Source organism: Eptesicus fuscus, chromosome 16 (assembly GCF_027574615.1).
Source record: "Eptesicus fuscus isolate TK198812 chromosome 16, DD_ASM_mEF_20220401, whole genome shotgun sequence".
In the NCBI taxonomy this organism is placed as follows: Eukaryota; Metazoa; Chordata; class Mammalia; order Chiroptera; family Vespertilionidae; genus Eptesicus; species Eptesicus fuscus.
In genome coordinates, this window is record NC_072488.1 from 50,197,085 (window position 1) to 50,221,786 (window position 24,702).

Consider the following 24,702-nt stretch of genomic DNA (forward strand, 5'->3'; position numbering starts at 1 on the left):
GGCAAAATATTATGATAGTTTCCCTCTGGAAGGGCTGTGTGTTTTGTGGGAATGGGAGAGTCTTTTATATTTCACTTTATTTAAATGAGTATTATTCAAAGTTTTTAACAAATATATATTATCTTGTAATTAATAAAAACTATTTGTAAATATATTGAGAATAATAGATTTATAATAAGGTTAAGTCAAAGCTGACCTATTGATAACTCAGTCAGAAGGCTCTGGTATGTTACCATGACCAAGGATGACTTATAACTGGTAAAAATGATAATGTAGAAATTATCTAGTTCTAGCAACTTGCTTTACAGATAAGAAAGCTGGGTTCTAATACAGTTCAGTGACTTGCCTGGTCTCAGAGAAAGCCAAAGAAGCAAAATGGGAAATAAAAATGCAGATATTCTGGCTTTTCACTATACTTCATGGACTCTTACTTGTGTGTATTAGAAAGCAAAAGTCACTGGCCACATTATTAACTAGAGGCCCGGTGCATGAAAATTCATGCACTGGAGGGGGGTCCCTCAGCCCTGCCTGCCCCCTCTCACAGTCTGGGAGCCCTCAGGGGCAGGAAGTGACCTGGTAATCAGGGGAAGGTGACACCTCCATCACACCTCTGCTGCTGCCACTGCCAGCAGTGCAAGCCTAGGCCGGCCCTAGTTACCTGAGCCTTGGGCGGCTGGGCAGCCACCATCTGAGGCTTGCCTGCACCTGGGGCTGGCCCTGGATGGCTGGGGGGCTGAGGGCAGGTCTGGCTGCACCATGCGCCTGCCACTGCCACCACCCCCCTAACCCCTGGATGGGCTGAAAGGACTGTGGGACTCTGGTGGGGCTGAGGGGACTGGGTGCCACCATCTTGTGGCTATGGGTGCTGCCATCTTTGTCATGGTGTGACAGTCAATTTGCATAGTCCCTCTTTATTAGATATGATTGCTAGTGATTGTCCCAAATGTGGCCAATTCTGATTTAGCAGTCACCAGTGGTCATTAATCAGAAAATATGTATCAAATGCCAATTGAGTACCAGGTAGAATAAGGCATTAATGAAACAAAGATAACAATGATGTTCTAGGAATGTGCACAGCACAGACACATGAACCTGCCATGATTGGATGAGAAAAACCATAATAGAAGGATGGACAAAGTGTGGTGCAAGGACACATAGGAAGGAACAACTAGTGTCTGAGGAAACCAGGGTTTCTTTTAAGAGGAGATGACATTTTAACAAGATCTCCATGAGGTAGGTGAGGAGTGAAGGAGAGAAAATTATAGGGTCTAACACAGTGGTCAATGTCATTGAACAAAATGTTGGAGGGAATTATAGACATTGCGAATGAGTCCAGAGGCATGAGGGTTTAGTCTGTGGAGAAGTAGTGACTAACACATGGTGGGGATATGTTGGGGAATAGGAGATAAATTGAGGTCAAATTGACTAGGACCTTTTTAGACATGATCTTGCAAATGTTAGGTTGGCATTATAAGATTTTAGGAAGGTGGACGAAGTAATATATGTTTTATTAAAGATATCAATCAAGTAATGGGTTGGGTTCTCACAAGCAATTCTGATGACATAAAATAGCTGGCCTAATAATTCTTCAGCTCAAAACTTAATTAGACGAATAATAAGGTGATCATAAAACGTGTCATCCAAATTGGGGCACTTTTAAGAGTGAAGAGAGGCAGTTTGATTAATTATACTGTGACAATGGAAGCAAATTGGAAGGTATCTTCATGCCACCTATGAAGCAAAATCATACAGATGTGAGGATTGGTTCTCTGGATGGCATTTAGTTGGCAGGTAGGTGTTTGGGAACTCTGAAGACCAGGCCAATCCATGGACTCATCAATATTGGACGATGCTATGGGACCTCAGACCTTTCAGTAGAACCTCTGCTCATAGCTTTAAGCCAATTTCCAATTTAAATTCTTTCAATGACACATTTCCTGTGTCTGAAACTCCTATGCAAGCCCCATATTTAGACAAGGTTTTGTTGGTTTGTTTTTAAATCTGTGAACTGCTTTGGCCCTCCTGTAGCAAAAGTTTCTCTTTCTAAAATTTTTTTCATTCCTAAAGAATTAGCCAGACTTAAGTTTAGAACCCAGATTAGATCCTGGATCCATCCCTCTGTTAACGTAAAAACATTCAAACTTGTAAAGAATATTTGTAAGTCTATTTGAGCCAAACTGTTGACAATTGCTGGGAAGAAGTATCTCAATGGATTGGGATAATGCTCCAGAGAATGGCGGCTTTTCATCTATTTTTATACATTGCAATCAAAGGAGGGGATGTGGGTGGGTTACATGAAATCCATTGGTGATAGATTAAAGAGGGGGGACCCCTGGGATTGGATAAAAAGTAAAATGATAGACACATACTTAGGTGGGTGTGGGATAGTTAAGAGTCAACAATTAACATGATAACAATAACAATAACAATGAAGGAATTTGTGGTATCTGTTCTGGTGCCCAGGCACATTAAATTGTGCCCCAAGGGCTCCAGAAAAAGGGAAGTTACAAGTTACCCAGACATTTCAAGGATATGTTATCATAGATGAAAAAAGACAGATAGGCTCAGTTATGGTAAAGGTTGACCTTGTCAGTGAGGATACCAGCCTAGGACGTAACTACCCACCACAACTGCTTTTAGTTAAAGTGTAATTTCAGACCATCCTTTGTGGTTACTTTAGGTCTCTAAGTTTGCAAGACCGCCATGCAGGCCTTCCCTGAGCTTGTCAGGTTAGCATGTGGCCCCTTTCGTCCACAACTCACTGTTTGAATATGGAACAAGCTTACTTGTCTTGATGCACACCTGTGAAGTAGTTAATGTATAGGGCTTTTGTAAGGATTAAATAAGCAATCAAAGTCTAGTGTTTAAAATATAGTAGACACCAATTAAATAGCTATTGTGTGTCCTCATTTTATCTCTTTGTTGAGGCAGATTTTGTTTTGTTTTGTTTTGTTTTAACCACCACTCCTAAGTTTACTTAGTTCTCTTCTTGTGCATTCTATCTGTGTCACAGCGCTTATCTTACTGCATTATAATTGCTTTTTAAATTATCTTTCTCACTCATCAGGCAAATGGTTCTCAAGTGGAGGCAATTTTGCCCCTGTCCCCAGGGTACATTTAGCAATGTCTAGAGATATTTCTGGTTGTCAGGACTGAGGGAAGGGGTGCTACTGGCATCTAGTTAGTAGAGGCCAGAGATGCTGCTGAATGTCCCAGAATGAATAGAGCAGCCCTCCAAACAAAGAATCATTTGGTCCAACATATCAATAGTTGATATGGTTTAGGTTAGGAAGCATGCTTTGGACTATAACTCTATGTAGGAGTGACCGTTGTTACCAAGAAACTCCAGGGTGGGCTCAGTCTGCCTGTCACTGTGTCCAGTAACGAAGACAGGGTTGAATCACATAAGGCAGTGGTCAGCAAACTCATTAGTCAACAGAGCCAAAGATCAACAGTACAACGATAGAAATTTCTTTTGAGAGCCAAAAACTGACTTCTGTGCATGGGCCACGAAGTTTTAATCGCAATGTACGCCCGCACCCGCACGTGGTATTTTGTGGAAGAGCCATACTCAAGGGGCAAAAGAGCCGCAGGTGGCTTGGGAGCCGCGGTTTGCCGACCACTGACATAAGGCATTATTGTGAAAGCCAGCCAACCAAGAAGACAGAGTGCTTACAAGTATTCAAATCCTGTCTTCCAGAATGATGCAGGGGACAGGATTATAAAGGGGAATGGACTGGGGTGAGGCTGGGAACTGAATGCAGCCATGTGCAGCCCTGGTGGTCTGCAGAACTCAGCTATTGTCCTTAGTCATCAGGCGGTAGGATGATGTTTTGACTCCTGGTGGGTGCGTCTGACCCTGCTTATCCGTTCTGCTTGCTGGGTTCACAGCTGAGTTTCCTCGTCAATCACTTGACACAGGCCTTGAAAAGGAAACTTAAGAAAAACTTACCCCTACTTCCATAAGTATATGTGTTCTAAGATTTAAAATAATTTGATTATTTTCCAGATTAATTATCAGGTGCTCTATCAGATTGTAAGTCCCCCTATCCCTGTGACTGGTTCCTGTGTCCCTAGCACATAGCACTGTGGTCCTCATGTGACTCTCAATATTAATTGGTGGAGTGAATGAATCAGGACCAAAAGTTTAGCCTTGACCTAGCCTCACATGGATTTTGTCACTCCCTGTAGTCAACATGTGGGTTTCTGCTGCTGAGTCTCAAGTACACACCCAACCCCTACATGGAGGTTTCCTCTCCTACTTTTCTGTTCTGTCTAGAGATCAACTTTCTATTTCCACAAATGACAACAATTTTGTGTCACTGCTTCACTGAGAACCTACTTGCCAGCTACTGGATTTAGTGAAACACACTCACTGATGACTAACCCCATGAAGTTTACAGTCTAATAGGAGAGACAGATGAAACACCACTAATCAAATGACCTATGTAAAGTCTTTCTTGATTGTATTAGTATTTTTACAGGGACCTTCTAAAGTCATTATAAATGAACTAGTAGCCTGGTGCATGAAATTTGTGCACAGGGAGGTGGGTGTCCCTTAGCCCGGCCTGCACCCTCTCCAATCTGGGACTCCCTCAGGGGATGTCTGACTGCTGGATTAGGCCTGATCCACAGCTATCAGGCCTAAACCAGCAGTCAGACATCCCTCTCAAAATATGAGACTGCTGGCTCCTAACCGCTCACCTGCCTGCCTGCCTGATAGCCCCTAACCACTCTGCCTGCAGGCCTGATCACCCCCAACTGCACCTCCTTCTGGCCTGATCACCCCTAACTGCATGCCCCCTGCTAGCTGAGCTGATCACTTCCAACTGACCCCCCTGCTGGCCTGCTCACCCACAACTGCCCCCCCCCGCCAGCCTGATCGCCCCCATCTGCGCCCCCCCCTGCTGGCTTGCTCACCCCCAACTGCCACCCCTGCCAGCCTGATCACCCCCAAGTGCCTGCCCCCCCCCCCACCAGCCTGATTGCCCCTAACCGCCTCTGCCTCGGCCCCGCTACCATGGCTTTGTCCGGAAGAACGTCCGGAAGATCTCCCAGTAAGTCTCCTGGCCTAATTAGCATATTACCCTTTTATTAGTATAGATTAAAAAGTATTCACTAATGCTGATTTCTAGACTTTGCCTGTGCGTGGAAGGCATATTTAGAAAAGAGGCATGTCTCTGGAGGCCCCCAGGTACAAAGGTGTGTGTAATCCTGAGCAGCTCCCTCACTGGCTCCCTGTCAGCGTGGGGTAGACACACAGACCAGCTGCATCTGGCTTGCCCATTCAGCAGATCCATTCCTTCCTTGACATGCCAACAGAGGGAGACTGAAATAGAACCCACTTGTGCTACTTGGGGGATCCCCCTCTTCCAGCAGTTAATTATAGGTACTCAGTTTGATTAGAATCATCAGAGAACTGTATTCACTACTGATTTCAGACCCCTGCCTGGAGCTGAGAAGGAGGAAGGCGTGCCCAGCATTTGCTCCCTTTCCCCACTAGCATAAGAAACCTTGGTGGCCAGAGTTTGAATGCTTCTCCACTTCATTGGTACAGAGTCAGGGTCCATGTCTGGTTTTCCTTTTTGATTTGCCTTACATTTGAATTGTGTCATAAATGGACTTTAAACTGATGAAAATTTCATGAATGCTAAATGCCACTCAGATATTAAAAGATTTTCAAATGGCAAGTCTTGGAAAACCCAGATTCAGCCTATAAAATAATATATTCTCCCTAGACATTCAGTCACCCCATCTTACATCATTCATAGTTCAGATGCTGGGCACTGTGCCTCTCCTGAAGAAGTGTACTGTCAAGAGAGAAAGAAAATCAGGGTAAGCCCTGGCCCATGTTGCTCAGTGGTTAGAGCATTGGCCCACACACCCAAGGGGTTTGGGGTCACTCACTGTCCATAGTTGGGGCACATTGGAGAGGCAACCAATCAATGTGTCTCACATCCATGATGTTTTCTTCTCTCTCTCTTACCCTCCCTCTTCCCCCCCATACTCCTTCCACTCTCTCTCTCTGAAAAGCAACGGGAAAAAATATCCTCAGGTGAGGATTAACAAAAAAAGAAAATAAGGGTAAGAATTCTGTTTATTGGATACGATTTGCATGCTAGACTCGACTCGTAGATAGACATTTGGCACACATTATCTCACCACAATCTTGAGTTAGGTATTATTTTCACTATTCTATATGTGAGGACTGCGACTTAGTGATTTTAGGTGAATTGGCAAGTGTTACATAGCTAGAAAGTATCGAGTCAAGATTAACTTAATACTGTTTGTGTGGATGATGTCATAAATTCTTTGAAGGAAGGGAAGACTTGGGAAAGGGCATAAGAAAGATGGAGGTGAGTTGTGGCCTATTGATTACATTTGCATTTTCATTTCACATAAGAGTAAGATAACACTGACTTCTTTATCAAAGCAATCCTCTTCTCCTCCCTCCTTAAGTCTTAGTGTCACAAGTCCTTGGGAAACTAAGGTGCTCCTGGGAGCTGGCACTGTGCATATCCTTGGCTGCACATGGCCAAATCAATAGTTATGGATGCACATAAACAGACCAGTACTGGATTCTGGAAGGACTTAGATTTGAAGACTCATTGTCCTCAGTGTTCTCTGGTCCACTCATCCAAGGAAGCTTGGCAGTAACATTCTTTGACTTCCACTATCCTCTGGGAGTGACAGTTATCCCATCACTAACCACAAGGCTTCATTGTGTACAAAGGAAACTCCTTTTGGGGGCATTGTACCTGATACAGGAGATGGGCCTTCTCTCACAAAGCTTACCTTCTGCTAGTGCAGAGAGTACCCACCCAGTTAAATATAATGGTATTTATATTTGCAATACACACACACACACACACACACACACACACACACACACACACACACAGAATCACATACACTTCCATTCAAATGCAAAACATGTGTACAACATGTTTATTTAACTCAACTGTGTTATATATGCATTTGACAGAAGCATCACTAAACAATTTGGGGGTTACTGCCAACCTGTGCCAATCATTTTTTGTTGTTTTGTGTTTTTTACGATCAGTTTTAAAAATCCAGTGTTTCATAGATTGATTAAAAAAATGGAATCAACATTGGTTCGTTCAGTTCAATTTACTCTAAGTGAACAGAGAAAATTCAGGCAACAACCTGTAGCCCTACTCCTGCCTTTTTCATCAAAGCATGGAAGTCAGGAGGCAGCCACAGACAGCCACATGCCTTCCTCTGAGGGATGTGGGATGAGACTTGTGTCAGCTTGCCCAAAGAAGGCTGTGCAGAGGTTTGGGCCAGGGTGATGCTGTGGCCTGACACAGAAGACGATGCTACTTGCTATTGAGGTTGAGAGAAGGGAGAATTCTATGTGGACTGGGGGGTCAGGAAGAGGCGGGGCTTGATCTGGGCAGTAGAGATGTTTCAGGAGAGGGAGAGGAAGGCATAAAGGAGAATATTATGGGGAGCTCAGAAACTCTTCTCTGAGGCCTAGAACTTAATTACAAGGGAGCAGAGAGGTTGGAACAATAGGAAGGGGAATTTGGGAGTACATTTTCAGAAAAGATTGGCAAATCAGCAGAGTTTACCAGCAGCTCTGAAATTCTGCCTGATCAGGATCCTTGTTCGTTGTGTGTGTGTGTGTGTGTGTGTGTGTGGGAGATCTTGCCAAATCTTAATTCAATCAAAAGGTCTTAGGTTCTCTATGGTTTAGGAAGAACAAGAATCTACTTTATTTCTATGTCTGTCACATCTCGCTGACCTTATTTTGATGTCTTTATATTAATGTGACAGTGACAGGTGAGAAGCCTGGGAAACGGGTGTAAATTTCCTTTTCTTTGTGTGAGGCCTTTCTATGAAGCGACACAGTGGCTGTGCCTGTTCCATATTGCTTTGGTTTCTGAGGCAGTGCAGCTTTTTTTCTCTTCTAATTAAGTGGTTTGGTTCAGAAACTTTGTTTTTGAGATAGAGTGACTAATTCATCAGAATTAAGCAGAACTGCCTGAATTGTGGATGCTTGATCCTATTTTAGGCTCACTACAAGGAAATCCTTGCAAAAGTTATTGTTCTCAAATCAGGCTAATAATCGAATTTAATGGAAATCTAAAAATGCAGATCCCTGGGCCATAGTTGGAAAGACTTCCATGAATCAAATAATTAGGCAGGTTGGGACCCACTGAACTTCCCCTGTATTTTCACAACTTGACTATAATTGAGAACGTGATTATTAAAAAATGAAGATTTTTAATCACCATAATAAATATGGATTATCAGAGGGAAAGAGGGATGAGGGAGGCAGAAGAGGGTAAAGGGGAGATGAATGGTGATGGAAGGAGACTTGACTTGGGGTGGTGAGCACACAATACAACCTACAGATGATGTATTATAGAACGGTACCCCTGGGGGTGGGCTAGAAGGGGTCAATGGGGGGGGACATCTGTAATACTTTCAACAATAAAGATTTGAAAAAAAGACTGTACACCTGAAACCTATATAATTTTATTAACCAGTATCACCCCAATAAATTCAATAATTTTAAAATATATATTTTTATTGATTTCAGAAAGGAAAGGAGAGGGAGAGATAGAAACATCAATGATGAGAGAGAATCATTGATTGGCTGCCTCCTGCACAACCCCTACTGGGGGTCAAGCCCACTACCCGGGCATGTGCCCTTGACCAGAATTGAACCTGGGACCCTTCAGCCTGCAGGCAAAAGCCAGCTAGAGCAATATATATATGTGAGGTATCTGTCAACAATGTGAGGTAGTTGTTACATGTGTAACTTTCTGGTCCCTCCACTCAGAGATTCCATTCAGTGGCTCTGGAGTAGGCTGGAAATATATGAACATTTATTTCCTAGGAATAATTCCTAGGTATTCCCAGGAAATATATGAACATTTCCAGCCTACTCCAGAGCCACTGAATGGAATCTCTGAGTGGAGGGACCAGGAAGTTACACATGTAACAACTATCTCACATTGACAGGTTCTAGTTCAGGATTGCTGAACCTCAGACTCTCCTATCTACCTCCACATTTCTAGCCACCATTTATCACCATTTAACCAGCAACCTGCTAGGCATTCAATTCGCCTAAAAGTTGACATTGGCATCCTGTCACCACAGAGATGTGTCTTTGAGAACAAGATGCTGCTTTCTGGCTTTGTGAGTAGACAGGGATGAGCGATTGAGAAACACTCACAGCTATACACCCAACACACCCAAGGGCTCTGAAGAGCCCACAATGGAGAATTAAGTCACACCTAAAACATTCTCCCAATGTTGGCTACTCACCCTCTTTGACTTATAGCCGAGGACTTGCATCATCATGAGGATCCAGTGACATGGGAGATGTGCACCCAACTTGAAGGTATATAAAATGCTAGAATTATAATCTATGTGTTTTATTAGGAATTTGTTTCCTGCAGGTGGTTTGCAAAAAACATGGTGCAACTTTTATTTTATTTTATATTTTTAAATATATATATTTATTGATTTCAGAGAGGAAGGGAGAGGGAGAGAGGTAGAAAAATCAATGCTGAGGGAGAATCATCGATCAGCCATCTCCTGCATGCCCCACACTAGGGATCGACTCCGCAACCCAGGCATGTGCCTTGACTGGGAACCGTGACCTCCTGGTTCCTAGGTCAATGCTCAGCCACTGAACCACGGCAGCCAGGCAATGGTGCACTTTTTAAAATTCCATGCAGACCTAGCAAACTTGCAGGCGCAGCCCAGCATAGGCAGGAAAAATATTTCTGTGTCTGGCTGGACGTGATGCACATTCTCAACTCTCCCCCCTTCATAGACACAGTGTACGTTACAGAGAGCAAAGTGTAATTTTAAGAACCTTGTAATTCTTTACAAATTAACACAGCAGATGGTGTTTATGGGAGCCACATAGTGAGGACTATTTGGGACGATGTGAGACATGTGTTCCGGGGTTTCGGCCTGCTTTCTACTTAGTTGAGTTTTTAACTGCTGTGCTGCAAAAATGCTACTTGCCTCATAAAGTTTTCACTGGAGCCAAGTGTGAGCAAATGCCCAAGAGTTGGTGGCCAGGCATTCTCAGTATGAAGGGCTTCGAGGGGGTGGGGCCCCGACTCTCCTGAACCCAAGGAGGGCCTGCCTTGACTGGGAATCGTGCCCTTGACCAGAATCAAACCCGGACCCTCCTGGGAAGCTCCATCCTGGGTGGTGGTGGCCTCCTGAGAAGCCTCATCCTGGAAAATAAAAGACAACACAAAGGTGCTGAGAAAGAAATCAGCAACTCTAGATTGGGGCTTGCTAGTTCGCAAATAGTTAAAATATTTCTTTCGTTATTTTAACTGTCCAGCTAATTAAAAACAAAAGATCATTTTCTCTTCCTTTCCTCCCAGTGATGAGACTGAGTGGGGCCAGGACCTGTGTAGTTGCTCTCCAGACAGTGCGGGTCTTTAGAGGGGAGCAGGAGAGGAGGGAGAAGGTGCGCAGGTGCAGATTGGCGGTGGTGATGCTGGGAAGGCAGGGGGAGGTGGTCCTCAGAGGCGTGGCAGAGACCAAGAGGGGTCCAGCTGATTTGGGCAGGAAGGAAAGCCTTGGTTCTGAAAAATACAAGGAATTCTTTTTAGGGCTCCCCCAGCATGCAGGAAGTGCTTGGTACTCCTAAACTGTCTATTTCCTCTTCCCATTGTCACCCAGAAATGTCTTCATTTTCCTCTGCTGTGTGGGTGTGACCAGAAAGGCCCTAGGTATTCCCAGGATGGCATGCTTCTTTTTTTTCTTCGTTTTAAAAATTTTTTATTGATTTCTGAGAGGAAGGGAGAGAGAGAGAGAGAAACATCAATGATGAGAAAGAATCATTGATTGGCTGCCTCCTGCACGCCCTACACTGGGGATCAAGACTGCTGCTCGGGTGTGTGCCCTGACAGGGAATTGAACTGTGACCTGGTTCATAGATCGAAGCTCAACCACTGAGCCACGCTGGATGGGCTGGCTCTTTGCCCCAGACAGGGTTCTGCCCATCTCTTAGAAGTTCTATTTCGTTAAACTCATTCCCTTTTAATGTCCAGGCTTATCTACTCCCACCTCTCACTATTTTGAGAGAAGCATTTGATAAAGTCATTTACTAATTTTATATTTCTTCTCCCAAGTATGTATACATTTTAATCCTCTACAGCAAGCATGTCAAACTCTCGGCCAGTGAGCTACATGTCATGCGGCCTGCTGGCCACGAGTTTGACATGCTTGCTCTACAGGCAATCAGAAACTTTGATTTACATCTTCTTCTGGCTTAGAGGAGATTTTGAACAGGGAAGGATGGGAATAAGGTAGAAAGAAGGTAGGCAATAATTTTACTCTACCACTGGCAATAATACAGCAACACTTCAACTCCACCTTTATACAAGTAGCTGCCCCACAAAGATCCATATCATGACATCTAGCAAACAGCCAGAATACAAATTGCACCATTCATTCATATACAATACATACTTTTATGCACAACATATCTATACATAGTTCTAGTTTGCTTAGTACCCATTCATTGCAAGACACCATGAAAGAAACTTCAATTTTAAGAAAACATGTAGTTGGGCTCTCACTATTTTGGGGCTCAATCCATCTGGTTTTCCAGATGAACTAAACAATTTATAATTCCTTACAAAAAAAAAAAAAAAAAAAGCCTGGCTGGTGTGGCTTAGTGGTTGAGTGTCGACCTATGAACCAGGAGGTCACTGTTCGATTCCTGGTCAAGGCACATGCTGGGGTTTCAGGTTCAATTCCCCAGTCGGGGCTGTGCAGGAGGCAGCTGATCAATGATTCTCTCTCAACATCCATATTTCTATCTCTCTCCCTCTCTGAAATCCCCTTTAAAAAAATAAAAGAAAATATATAGTTGGCTGACAACTTCCTGTCTGCTGTGGACTGATATGTCCCTCCAGAATTTATATATTGAATCCTTACACTCCCCTTCCCTGCGATGGTATTTGGAGAGGGGGACCTTTGTGAGATAATTAGGCTTCAATGAGCTATTAGAATGGGGACTTCATGATAGTCTCTGTGCCCTTAGATTAGTGGTCGGCAAACTCATTAGTCAACAGAGCCAAATATCAACAGTACAACGAATGAAATTTCTTTTGAGAGCCACATTTTTTAAACTTAAACTTCTAACACCACTTCTTCAAAATAGACTCACCCAGGCCTTGGTATTTTGTGGAAGAACCACACTCAAGGGGCCAAAGAGCCGCATGTGGTTCTCGAGCCGCAGTTTGCCGACCACTGCCTTAGATGAAGAAACACCAGAGAGCTTGCTCTCTCTCCACTATATGAGGACATAGAGCGAAAGCAGCTGTCTCTGAGCCAGGAAGAGAGCTCTCACCACAAACCCAACCTTCTGGACCTTGATCTTGGACTTCCAGCCTCCAGAATTGTGAGAAAATAAATATCTGTTGTTTAAGCCACCCAATCTATGGTATTTTGTTAAGACAGCCCAAGCTGACTAACACACTGTCCTGAAGCTCCTGTACTTCTAATAAGGAAGGAGGGACATAGAGTCATGATAAATTTCTCAACAGTACAGGATCATAATGATGCATCTTATATATTTGTATTTTTGCTTTTCAGTGTGACATCTGAAATCCAATTAGCAATGCAAGAGATTTGCATGATATAATTGTTAGCGGAGTGGGGATTGCTTATAAAACACCAAATAAATTATATCGATAGCTTTAGAAGCAAAGAGGAGGAGGGGTCATTGTGAAGTAGGAGGGCAGGCCCCTGACATATGGGTAGAAGGCCAAGACTTTGATCCCCACACAGACAATCTTTCCGTAAACTAAGGCAACCCTCTGCCTGAGAGTTTTCTGATTTCTGTGAACTCTCATTAATGCAGACCCAGTTACTGACCTCTTTTTGAGATGGTGAAAAATGCCAGACTCCAGGGATGCTCTAGGTGCTGATAGCTTTAACTGTAACTCAGTGGTTTGGGGAATATGCACTTAAAAATGGAGTGGAAGTTAAAAATTCATTGAAATGTAAATCATTTATTCAGTATGGGTATATATGTGTTTGTGTGTGTGTAGAAAATCAATGGAAATTTGCACTTCACCTTGCCTAAGTTCATCCCAACTGTAAAGATAAAGTAACTTTCTTTTTAGCAGTTTGTACAGTTCATGGTCTTCCGCAGACGTCGAAGGGATGTGTGGTTAATTAACCCTGGCTTTTAGCAATCACCCAAGGCTGGGAGCTGTGAGAGTGGGACTTTGATAAAAACCATCGTCTACACAGGGCTGCCTGACAGATAATCACTGAGGACTACACCTGTGTTGATAAAATAAATCAAGGAGCAAGAATTATAGCACTACACAGGTGCCAACCACTTCCTATGGCTTTGATCAGCAAATTGTGAAGTGGGTGAAGTTTATTTTTAGGATCACACATTTTCCAAATTATTAATTACTTTCATCCCCACTTCCTATACCCAGGTGCCTACTAGGACCATCCGTCCTTCTATCCATAAATAGAATACATCTTAGGGGCCATTTGATTAACATGTTCTCAAGGCTAGTGACCAGCAGGATGTAGGGGAGAAATATTAGGATTTTAGAGCTTGGGCAATAAATAGTTTGTTCTGGGAAACCCCTGTGGGTGAGACAAAGGCCTGAGATCCCAGAGAATGTTCGGGCTGTGTCCACGGGAACCTTCCTGGGGGTTTCTCTCTCTACCAGGCTGCCTTCAGAGTATGTTAGTCGGGTATTTTAAGGTCTCTGATTCAGTCATGCCTTTTGGTCGGAAGTGACAGCAATCCAACATGAACAAACAAGGGAATTTATTAACTCAAGACACTAGCAAATCCACTGATAGATACTGTGGCTTTAGGTTCAATTGGATTCAGGAGCCAATATGTTTCACTCATTGATTTAATAAAATTTATTGAATGCCTATCATGTGCCCGGCTCAGCTCCAGTCCCTAAAGATAAGCAAAACAAAGACTGTACCCTCATGGAGCTCTATTTTCCAAGTTAGTATGTAATGGAAATATGAACCAAATTGATTTGACTCCAAAAGCTGACGTCCCTTCTTCTCTTTCCTAACTCCTCTCTCTCTCTCTCTCTCTCTTTCTCTCTCTTTCTCTCTCTCTCTCCCCCCAATGCTTTTCTTTTGGTGGCATATATTTTTAGACTCTCCATAAGTATCTCAAGGTTTATCTACTGCCAGTTTATCAATCCCAGTGGGGGGAAATTATGCCTTCTCTCCAATAATTTCACCTACAAACCTATAGTCAAATCTCATTGATTTGGATATTATCATAAGTTTATCCCTTAACCAGAAACCCTTGGTTGAGTGAGAAGGAAAAATTGGAGGATTTACTTAAAAGAACACAGATTTCTGGGAAAAGGAAAACCAATAGTGACATACCTGAAGTCCCTGAGCCAGTCCTTCTTTGCTCATGGCCCAGTGTGTGTACTGACATCACTATCCTGATAGGTAGGGTCTGGGACTGTCACCAATAACCTCTTCCTGTTATTCTTTCCTATAGTTTGATGATTCTTTCCTTCAGCATTGACGAGTTTTGGCAGAGAAGTGTCAGGATATATTTTGCCTGGACACTTTGTCATCAATTTTTCCCTTTCTACATTTCCCCCTCATCCCAGGGTCCAGGAAAGCTGGATTGTGATGTGGTTGGTCCAGGTATCTTGATCATGGATTTGATTTTTGGCCACTGCTAAACTTCATCCATTCTGAAGACATATTGCCAATTTCTTTTCCAAGAGAAATGTCTGCAGCTAGAGAAAAGGAAATATTTAGGAAGGCCTACATTCTCAGACTGTGATTTACTCATAATATAAAGGTATTATGAAATGTTCAAGGTTCTATAAACAGTGGTGCTATATATAATAAGACTATGATTTCTATATGCAGCGTTTGGGGGTAGATGGGCAACCCTCCAAATGTGATAGGGTGACTGCTAGATCAATAGATGAATTTTTTCTCCTTCTTTCTGTGGTCTAAATAATGGTTTGATTGACAGGAAAATGTGTTAGGGAGAGAGTGCATAGAACATTATTGCTTTCTGTCATTCTGATTATTTTAAAAAATATATATTTTTATTGATTTCAGAGAGGAAGGGAGAGGGAGAGTTAGAAACATCAATGATGAGAGAGAATCATTGATCAGCTGCCTCCTACACACCCCCTTCTGGGGGACGGAGCCAGCAACCTGGGCATGTTTCCTGACCTGACTGGAATTGAACCCGGGACCCTTCATCCATAGGCCAATGCTCTATCTGAGCCAAACCTGCTAGGGCTGCTGTTTTGATGATTTTGACTTCTCCTTTCAAATACCAACAGTTTGAAGACTGGGCATTTGATTAGCTTTCTACAGCTTCAATACATTAGTTCCAGCTATGCAATATTTTGAAGATTTCTCATACATTCAGTCAAGTTTGCAGGTACCTTGGTGGGGAAAGAAGAGTGAGAGACATCTGCCTTCTTACAGCCCTTTCCCACATGTTGATATTGTGCCCTGGAACTGACATGAAGCCTCACATCTGATTAGAGCACTGAGGTGCTAGTTGTATGTCTCCAGGGCCTCCGTGAATGACCACTTGTAATGAGTTACATGTTTAGGGAGGTGAGGAGCTGAGATGGGGAATGACCTTTGAAGAAATACTCAGTCAATTTCAGAAATGTAAAGTTCAATGGTCCTTACTCTTTTGTTCTATAAATTAGGGAGTTGGTATCCATTGTGCAATATTCAGCCTTCACCTTCAGTATTTCAGAAGGGGTGATGGATATTAATATAGTAAAAATATATATAGAAAAATAAGGAAAAGGAAGCTCCTTATCCAAAGCAGGATGGCTTTTATTTCACAAAGAGGCAAAGGGACTGCGGACTTTCAGAGAGAAGGTGGGAAGAGATCAACCAAAGAACTTGCATGCATATATGCATGACCCATGGGCACAGACAATAGGGTGGTGAAGGCCTGGGGCGGGGGCGTGGCAAGCTCGAAGGGGTCAATGGGGGGGGGGGCAAGGGACATATGCAATTCTTTCAACATTAAATATTTAATTAAAGAAACAACAAAAAAGAGGCACAGGGTAGTATTACAAAAAAAGTGTTGAACCAAAAACAAACAAACAAAAAGGTGTTGAACTAAAATAGAGTGTTTTTTCCTGAAGACTAATTGTGAAAATTAATATTTCTATTCATGGCCTCAATCCTTTTGTGTAGGATTAAACTGAAACTACGAAAGTGTACTGGATAGCATCGGATTACTCTGACGATTGGACTTGAATGTAGAGCCAGAGGATGGGAGAATGAAGGATCCCCTGTAAAACTCCAGATCAGGAAATGCATTCCCGCTCATCAACGCGAGCTGTGGGTCTACCCAAAGTGTGTTTTGTACAATAGTGCTCAAAGGCTACACCAGATGCAGTTTAATAAACGCACCCCTCCCCAGCACAGCAGATGGCAACTAGGAAGCCGCCTGAAGCAGTGTGAGGGAGTGCTCCCGCTCTCGCCTACCTTCTTCTCCTTTTTTTTTTTTTTTAATAACAATATTTATTAAATGGCATTCTCTATTGCAGACTCATTCTCTGCAGGAAAAGATATAGAAGGCAAGTAGGGAGCAAGTCTGAGAAAGGCCACAAGGTCTGTGGACAGAATGTGACAAAGGGAATATACCTCAAACTGAGGTTGTTTCTATTTATTATTATTATTTTAAATATTTTTATTGATTTCAGAGAGGAAGGGAGGAGAGAGAGATAGAAACATCAATGATGGGAGCGAATCATTGATAGGTTGCCTCCTGCACACCTCCTACTGGGGATGGAGCCTTCAACCCCAGCATGTGCCCTAAATAGGAATTGAACCATGATCTCTTGGTTCACAGGTGAATTCCTAATCACTGAGCCACAATGGCTAGGGTTTTTTTTTTTTTTTTTTTTTAATAGCCTTTGAAAAGAAATTCATGGCACTATTAAATCACAAAACCCTAGAATTTTAGAGGTGAAGGATGGTTCAGACATGGAATGGGAATGGCTCTGGACTGGGAGGAGTCTGGAGACCCTGGTCAGACACTCATTAGCGAGGTGGTCGGAATCAATGACTTCACCTCTCTGGGCCTTCGAGTGGAATGAAGAGGAGGGGAAGGAGAGCAAACTAACATGGAGGTACCTCTCCCAGAGTTAGGTACTGTGCTAACAGTGACAGATCCTAGCTCTTTTAATGTTCACAGTCATCCCCAAAGCAAGCACTGATCCACGTTTTAGAGATGAGAAACCCCGACTGCCAGCCAGTTCCCAGCGCTCTGGCAGTGTCCCGAGAGCGCCCCTGCAGTAAGGGAAGTGTGGTTGTGTGTCCCTGATGGTTTCTCAGGCCCCCACATTTCCCCGTTTCATAACTCATCCTGGCCCCTCCATTCCACTGATGATAAGTCTGGAGTCTAGAGAAGTTGCCAGGTCACTGAGGTCGTTCCTGGCAGAGTGGTTACCGCTGGTTTTATTTCCTTCTGTTCAGCAAAGGCAGGGAGTAGGTGGCTGACTGACAGAAAACCAAACTGTTGTTTGATTATTAGGTGACCATGTCACAGTGAAGACTCAGGTCACCTCTCCGTTCAGTTTGCTAAACTATTTTGAGTTTGCAGAGCTTGGAGGGCCAGGGAGGGAGAGCTGGGAGAGACTTCTTTTTGGTTCCCTGGAAACTAGCATTTGCTCAAGTTAATCAAACCCTTAGTCACTTAACAACCGTATCCCAGAACCCATGTACAAGACATTCACCCCAAGTTTCTGTCCTTATTTAAACTCTTAGAAATATCTAATTAGTTGTCTATTGCAGTGGTCGGCAAACTCATTAGTCAACAGATCCAAATATCAACAGTACAACGATTGAAATTTCTTTTGAGAGCCAAATTTTTTAAACTTAAACTTCTTCTAACGCCACTTCTTCAAAATAGACTCACCCGGGCCATGGTATTTTGTGGAAGAGCCACACTCAAGGGGCCAAAGAGCCGCATGTGGCTCGCGAGCCGCGGTTTGCCGACCACTGGTCTATTGAAAACGAGCTGCCCCCAACATTTCTGCCTTGAAGAGAAATAACGTTTTCTTTTAAAATTCTAGTTTTTGGCAAGGTTTACATACATTGTTTGCCTGAGTGGAGAAAGCAGAAGTCCAGGTGATCCAAAAATAGTTTCTGTGTCGTTGCCAAATCTATTGTTTCATTTTTCCCCACTGCAGAAATACTTTCCTAATTGCCCTGAATATTGTTAATGCCTTTTGTTGTTTCCAGCACATTGACAACATGATTGATTGTCCTGCTAGCCTGGTGAGGAAGACAGGGCATATATTACATTATCCACAGTACTTACGAGAAAACTCAGGCATAAAAAATGGGCATATTGTTAGACCAAGATCACAGAATCACAGAGCCTAATAATGGAGGCTGACACTAGGAGGCAAGACTCCTCTCTCTCTCTGTCATTGGCTTTCTTTCCAGTTTAAGCTGATAATTTATTTATTTATTTTTTAAATATATTTTATTGATTTTTTACAGAGAGGAAGAGAGAGGGATAGAGAGTTAGAAACATCGATGAGACAGAAACATCGATCAGCTGCCTCCTGCACACCCCCTACTGGGGATGTGCCCGCAACCAAGGTACATGCCCTTGACCAGAATCGAACCCGGGACCCTTGAGTCCGCAGGCCGACGCTCTATCCACTGAGCCAAACCGGTTTCGGCTCTAAGCTGATAATTTAAAAGTATTTCCACATGTGGATGGAGCACAGGAAACTGAGCACAGGAAAGTATAGTAGGGTGCCTTGCTGGACCCCATTCGCTGTGTAAATCTGAGCATTGGGGAACTCCTGCCATCATTCCTGCACATATACGTTATTTAAAGAAATTAGAGTTGACAAAGAGCCAGTGAATTCACGATTTCAACGAGTGGCCCAAATTTCCTAAGTTTGAATCCTCGCATTACCATTTCTCCAGCCTCTCTAAACAGTGAGAAAAAAAAATATTGCACCCAAGTTATCCGCATTATTTAAAAAATTGCCTTCAGCCAAAGACTTGGGGGCTGGAGAAAACAGGATTGCAAATATGACACCAACAGAATCCTGACAATACAGTGCCACGGGGTGCTAATGTCACCAGAGATCCTCTGAGCTGACAGATCAGAGTATAGTTGGCACTAATGACACTATAAAGAAGTTCTTATGAAAGCAGTTTGTCTCAGCAACTAGTCAAACTGATCCCTTTGCATCATGGAGAAAGGCTGCCCATCCCACTCACCATCCTCCTAGAACCCACCTTTCTTATTTCTTGTCTTGATGCCTTTCTTTTGCTACCATAGCCTCCCTCTTTCCTATTATTTATTATTATTACTAGAGACCTAGTGCACAATATCGCCTGAGACCCAGACCCGCTGTGCCAGCGGGACCCAGACTGACTCCAGCGGACTCAGACTGACTCCCAGTGCACTGGGTGGGATGCGGGACCCAGGAGGTTGGCCGCCCAGCCCCTCCCCCTATTGGGGTGGGGGTGTGTGATCAGGGGCGGGCCGGCCAGGGGAAGGGGATGTGGGCCTATCCTGGTGGGGTGGGCTGATGGGGGTGTGGCTGGCGGAGGTGGGGGGGGGGGGGAAGGGAGGGAGCATTTGGCCGGCAAGCCTGGCTCTTGATCAGAGTGGGAGAGTCCAATAAGGGGCAGGCTGACAGAGGGGAGGAGCTGCGAGGTTGGCCGCAGGCCCCACCCCCTGGTCAGGTCAGTTCCTGGCCACAGTGGGTGTCATAGTGACCGGTTGTTAGGTTTTATGGCTGAGAGGTGCTCCATGCACCTCCTGGTGACTGGTCGTTTGGTCATTTTGGTCATGACGCCTCTTGGCCTTTTATTATTATGATTATTAATTCATTGATTTTAGAGAGAGGAAGGGAGAGAGAGAAACATTGATTTGTTGTTTCATTTATTTATGCATTCATCGGTTGATTCTTATATGTGCCCTGACAGGAGATCAGACCCTAAACCTTGAAGTTTCTGGACGACGCTCTAACCAATTGAGCTACCCACCAAGGGTCCTCTTTCCTATTTAAATCTTACCCAGGATTTAAACTCTAACTGAATTTCCCCGCCTCTCTGTGAGATTAACTTGCCTTCCTGAATGCAACATCTCCATTTTCTGAGCAACTCATTTAGCCCTTTGGAGTGTTCATTTTTGCACAGTCCTCAGTGTTGTTAGTTTCATGTTCTGGTTCACTCCACTTCAGTTTTTAACATCTCAATCTTATCTTCTAGTCAGAAGAAGTGTGCTTACATAATAGGGAAGCACAAAATATTAGTATTTTAAGGCAAAAACAAAACATCCTTGTTGTGTTTACTTAATCGCTAACCATCTGGAGAAGGGAAAAAAACATAGATTTGCATGGAGGTGACTATTAACATATGTGTAACTATCCTGGGGATGTATTGATTTTCATTCATATTTCAGAGAAAACAAAGTTGAGAGACTAAATCTATTAGCTGTATATTGAAAATTATTATAAAACCGCTCAGCTTCCGCAACTCAAGTGTGTTTCTAAATTTTCAATCCTTAATGTCACTAATGTTGAATTTTCTAAATCAGAAATTATTTTTCTTTTCTTAATAGACTGGAAGGAAGGAGAAAGGAGATCCTCTAAACATTGCAATTGATAAGATGACCAAGAAAACAAGAGATCTAAGGAGACAGGTACTATTTTTTGTTTGTTTTTATTTTAAGTGCATGGTACTCAGTGGTGCTTTCCGAGAATGTTCTTTTTTTTTTTTTTTTTTTCAGGCTGCCTTTTTATACTTCAGGTTGCTATTCTTTGTAACATCTGCAAATACACAGGGACACTTCATCAACAATGTAGCGTCTGCTGAGCAGACAGATGTGACAGCTGCAAGGGGTGTGATGATGAAAACCACCTCTGAGCAGGTAGCCTGTTCACTGCCCAGACCCAATCTTCCAGGTGGAAAGACCTGATGATTTCACTACTTTCTACATCTGGTTTTCAGTTTTTTCAGAACCAAGTATGCAAAGAACTGGTCGCTGATTTCTGCTTGTTCTTGCTTAAACTTGAAGGCATTCAGTGAATAAATAAGAATGCTAATGGTTTAGTGAGAAATACAACTCTTAATCTGATGGACTAATTAAGGTCTCTGACCCAGTGTGCTCCCTTGGGGACATAAATCTATGTCAGATGCTCGTTTGGAAAGCAGGGAACCATAGCAAGGAATGTCAGTTGGACGGTGTAAATGGCTAATAGAATCATTCATCAGATGGGTACGTTTTTTCCTTTTGTTTGCTTGTGTGTGTGTGTTTATTGGGAGGTAGGATCTCTGGTCAGGGCTTCTCTTTATGTTGACAGTACTATATGACACTGGTAACATTTGTCCTGCAATCTCTATATGATACATTTCCATGGTGACCTTCACTTTCTTTGGTAATGCTCTTTCTCTAGAAGCTATATTAGACATTGTTACCATAAAATCCAGCCTGATTTCTGCCTGAGAGTCAGCCTGTCTTCTACCTGTAGCTTTTGCATATGGCCAGCTCCTTCATGAAGTGTTGATGGTGTTAGTCAACTCGAGCCAAGCACTGTCCTCCACTTTCGGCAGCTGGAGAGGCTGGACTGGTAGGGCTGCATCTAACACTCTGTCAAGTACAGACAAGATTAGCCAAGGAGCATTTTAGAAATGCTTGGAATGTGAGGGAGACACCACTGCTGATTATTGCTGGGGAACTGTTGGGCTGTCCTTGGGATATCGCACACTTAAATAATGACCTTTAAAAGATATCCCAATTAGTTCTGGGATATGCAGACTCCAGATTGACTGCCCAGATAACAAGTCCTTTTGGGAAAATAATTTCCTTATTTTACCTTGAAATAAGGGAGAATAAAACATTGTTCTCGTAGGCACTGGTATATAATACCAAATACACACATGGACAGGCCTGCCTCTCCTGGTCCTCTTAGACCTTCTCTCTATAAAAATCCCCCATCTGATATGAACTGATATGGGGAATAGGAATTGGAACTGCGGTTAATGGGAAATATTGAATCAGGTGTGTGGAGCCCAGGGTTTTACTTCTAATTCTGCCACTAAACTGGCTGTGGGACCGAGGATCCTTCTCCTCTTGGTCTCCTTTTCTAACCTATAAAAATAGGGAGCCAAACTAGATCTGCGAGCTGTCCTTGAGCTGTATGACATTGAATGAGTCCAAAGGAAATCCTCATTTATTTTCTCTGCCAGAGGTCCTACTGCCTGATATAGATTTTAAAAGCAGTGGGAGGCATTGAGCATCCTCTCAAGGGCTCCCCGTTGGCTAGATGGTCAACCAAGGAAGAATTTATGAGCTGAGACTTTACTTTCTCAATCTCTTGGTCTTAGTTAGGGACCACTCTTTTACATCCAGGATCCAGCACACTCAGCTCCCTGCACTCATAGACCTATCCTAGCAAATTTTTGTCTTATTAGGAAGGAATGGATAAAGTAATTTTTATGCTGGTGTTACAATTCTCAGAAAAAGGTTGCCTCCTTTTAGCTGAGGACTGATGAAATTGGAAGGTGGAATTTATGGTGGAATTGAGTGACAGGCTTCTTGGAGAGCTTCTTTTAGGATGGCAGTGGAAGGAGTATGTCATCCCCTGAAATCATTCCATGCATAAGATATATATATACTTTTTTTCTTTCTGCTCACCTTTCCCAAAGATTGAGAGGAATAGGGTAAAAAGAGTTGTTTTATGACATTAAGACCCAAAAGTTATGGCATAATTTCACACCACATCCCTGAATTTGGTTCAGATATCTTTCTCTTTCCCCAATCTGCCTTTCTAGAACAGGAATGGTTCCCATCTGTCAGTTCCATTCCTACCCATATGTCGGAATATTTTTGTCTTTCTCCCCATCTCTCTGTTTCTCCATGTTCACCTGTAGTGGTACAAAAGCTTCTCAGATCTAAGTGTACAGAAGCTACCTAGCTCTCAGGTAGATTGAACATTCAAAGCTTAGCTCCATGCTCAGTTTAGATTTGGGTGGCGAGTTAATGGGATTAGCAAGTTTGACCTGAGTGGCTAACAGCAGCTGTGTAGTGTGGCCCAATGTATGTTACTGGTTCAAATGAATGTTTCCCTATCACTGAAACACTTCCTAGTCTTTCAATCACAGACAGCCTTTGTTATAAGAGATTCCAGATGAGAATCTTTCATTCTCCATTTTTACTTCCCTGTATGCATGTGTTTCTTTATACAATATTTACAGCAATCAAATCACGTAGGAGGAAAAAGCTGAAATTAAAGAAAAATACTCCTGGTGATTTCCACTCTTTTATTCCCACTCTTTTGGTCTCCTGCCTCTTCCTCACAGCCCTGAAGTTGGGCAGAGTCATTCAGAAGGTGACCCTGGAGTCTCACAAAGTTCTAGTCACCAAATTTAAAAGAAATGAACTCAATCATGATCATTATCTTGGACATCGCTAAATGAAAAAAAAGAAAAAAAGTGGACTTAAACTTGTAGACACTTGAAAAAAAAATCAAGAGTAATTGAATAAAATGATTTCTGTTTAAGTAGAATTTTAAAGAAAGTAGAATCCCTTTCCTCAGGCAATATATCCCAAAGAACTGGGGAGTCATAAATTGTGAAAAAAAGGTCACAGGAACCCAAGGGTGTTATTTAACACTGTTTGGCATGGGTCCATCTTGCCAATTAAACCAATGAGAGTGGTTGGTGGTAGAGCAGAATTCTCTTCAGAGTATTTTGTTTAGAATTAAAAATGGATTTAGGGGAATATAACCGCCAGCTTTAAGCATTATGATTTAATTTTAGAGCTGTGGGCACAGTGCGCCCCATGTCTGAGCTATTGTCGCCGCTGTGATTCTGGAATCAGACCATTATAAAAATAAAAGCTTTTGGCTGCCTCCCCACCTGGGGATCTAGTAGCCCACATGGTCTATTCAGCCTTCAGAGAGGTCTCGGTCTGTTTCTGCCAGCTGCTGCTGGCTGTCCTCCTTCTGTGTGCCACCTGTGGACTCTTCTGGGCATAGTCTCTTCATTGTCCCTAAGCCCACAGAGATACTGGCTTACCTTGGTTAGTATTTTGGTCAATTTATTAGTCATTTTTTCCAAGTTGATAAGCAAATCAGGACCCAAATATCTCCCTATGAAAAGCTAATTATTAATAATCGTAACATGTTAGGGTGAACTTAGCACCTTTCTCATTCCCCAAACCAATCAAGGGCCTAATCTTTATCCCTTCAACCTTAATAGCTGTCACAATAATTCCAGCAATGAGATTTAGTAAGTGTCAACTTGACAAGCGTCAATTTTGCTATTACAGTAAAAATATTTCCAACAACAGCAAAAAAGATACATTCACAAAAAGTATTTTCAACAGACCAAAAAAAAGTCTAAAAAGCTTTTTTTTTTTAAAAAAAAGTATTTTTATTTCAGAGAGGAAGGAAGATGGAGAGAGATAGAAACATCAATGTTGAGAGAGAATCATTGATCAGCTGCCTCCTTCCCCCCTGCCCCCCCCTGCCCCTTCCCCCGCCCCCCACACACACACACTGAGGATCGAGCCTGCAAACTGGGCATGTGCCCTGACTGGGAATCCAACTGTGACCTCCTGGTTTATAGGTCACTGCTCAACCACTAAGCTATGCTGGCCGGACAAAAGCGTTTACACTGGGATGAGTACTTAAT

At 42.9% G+C, this 24,702-nt stretch overlaps 1 protein-coding gene across 7 annotated transcripts in view; it reads left to right on the forward strand.

The window, feature by feature from the left end:
• Nucleotides 1-24,702, forward strand: part of CTNNA2 (catenin alpha 2) — a 982,769-nt gene that overhangs the window by 699,720 nt on the left and 258,347 nt on the right. For 6 of the 7 annotated variants that reach the window (XM_054728044.1, XM_008157457.3, XM_008157459.3 and 3 more), the window contains one exon: nt 20,627-20,707. In XM_054728044.1, the coding sequence (XP_054584019.1) occupies nt 20,627-20,707 (81 nt within the window). Of the gene's footprint in view, nt 1-2,721; nt 2,730-20,626; nt 20,708-24,702 lie in introns of all 7 variants that reach the window. The other variant, XM_054728045.1, reaches the window with a different exon arrangement.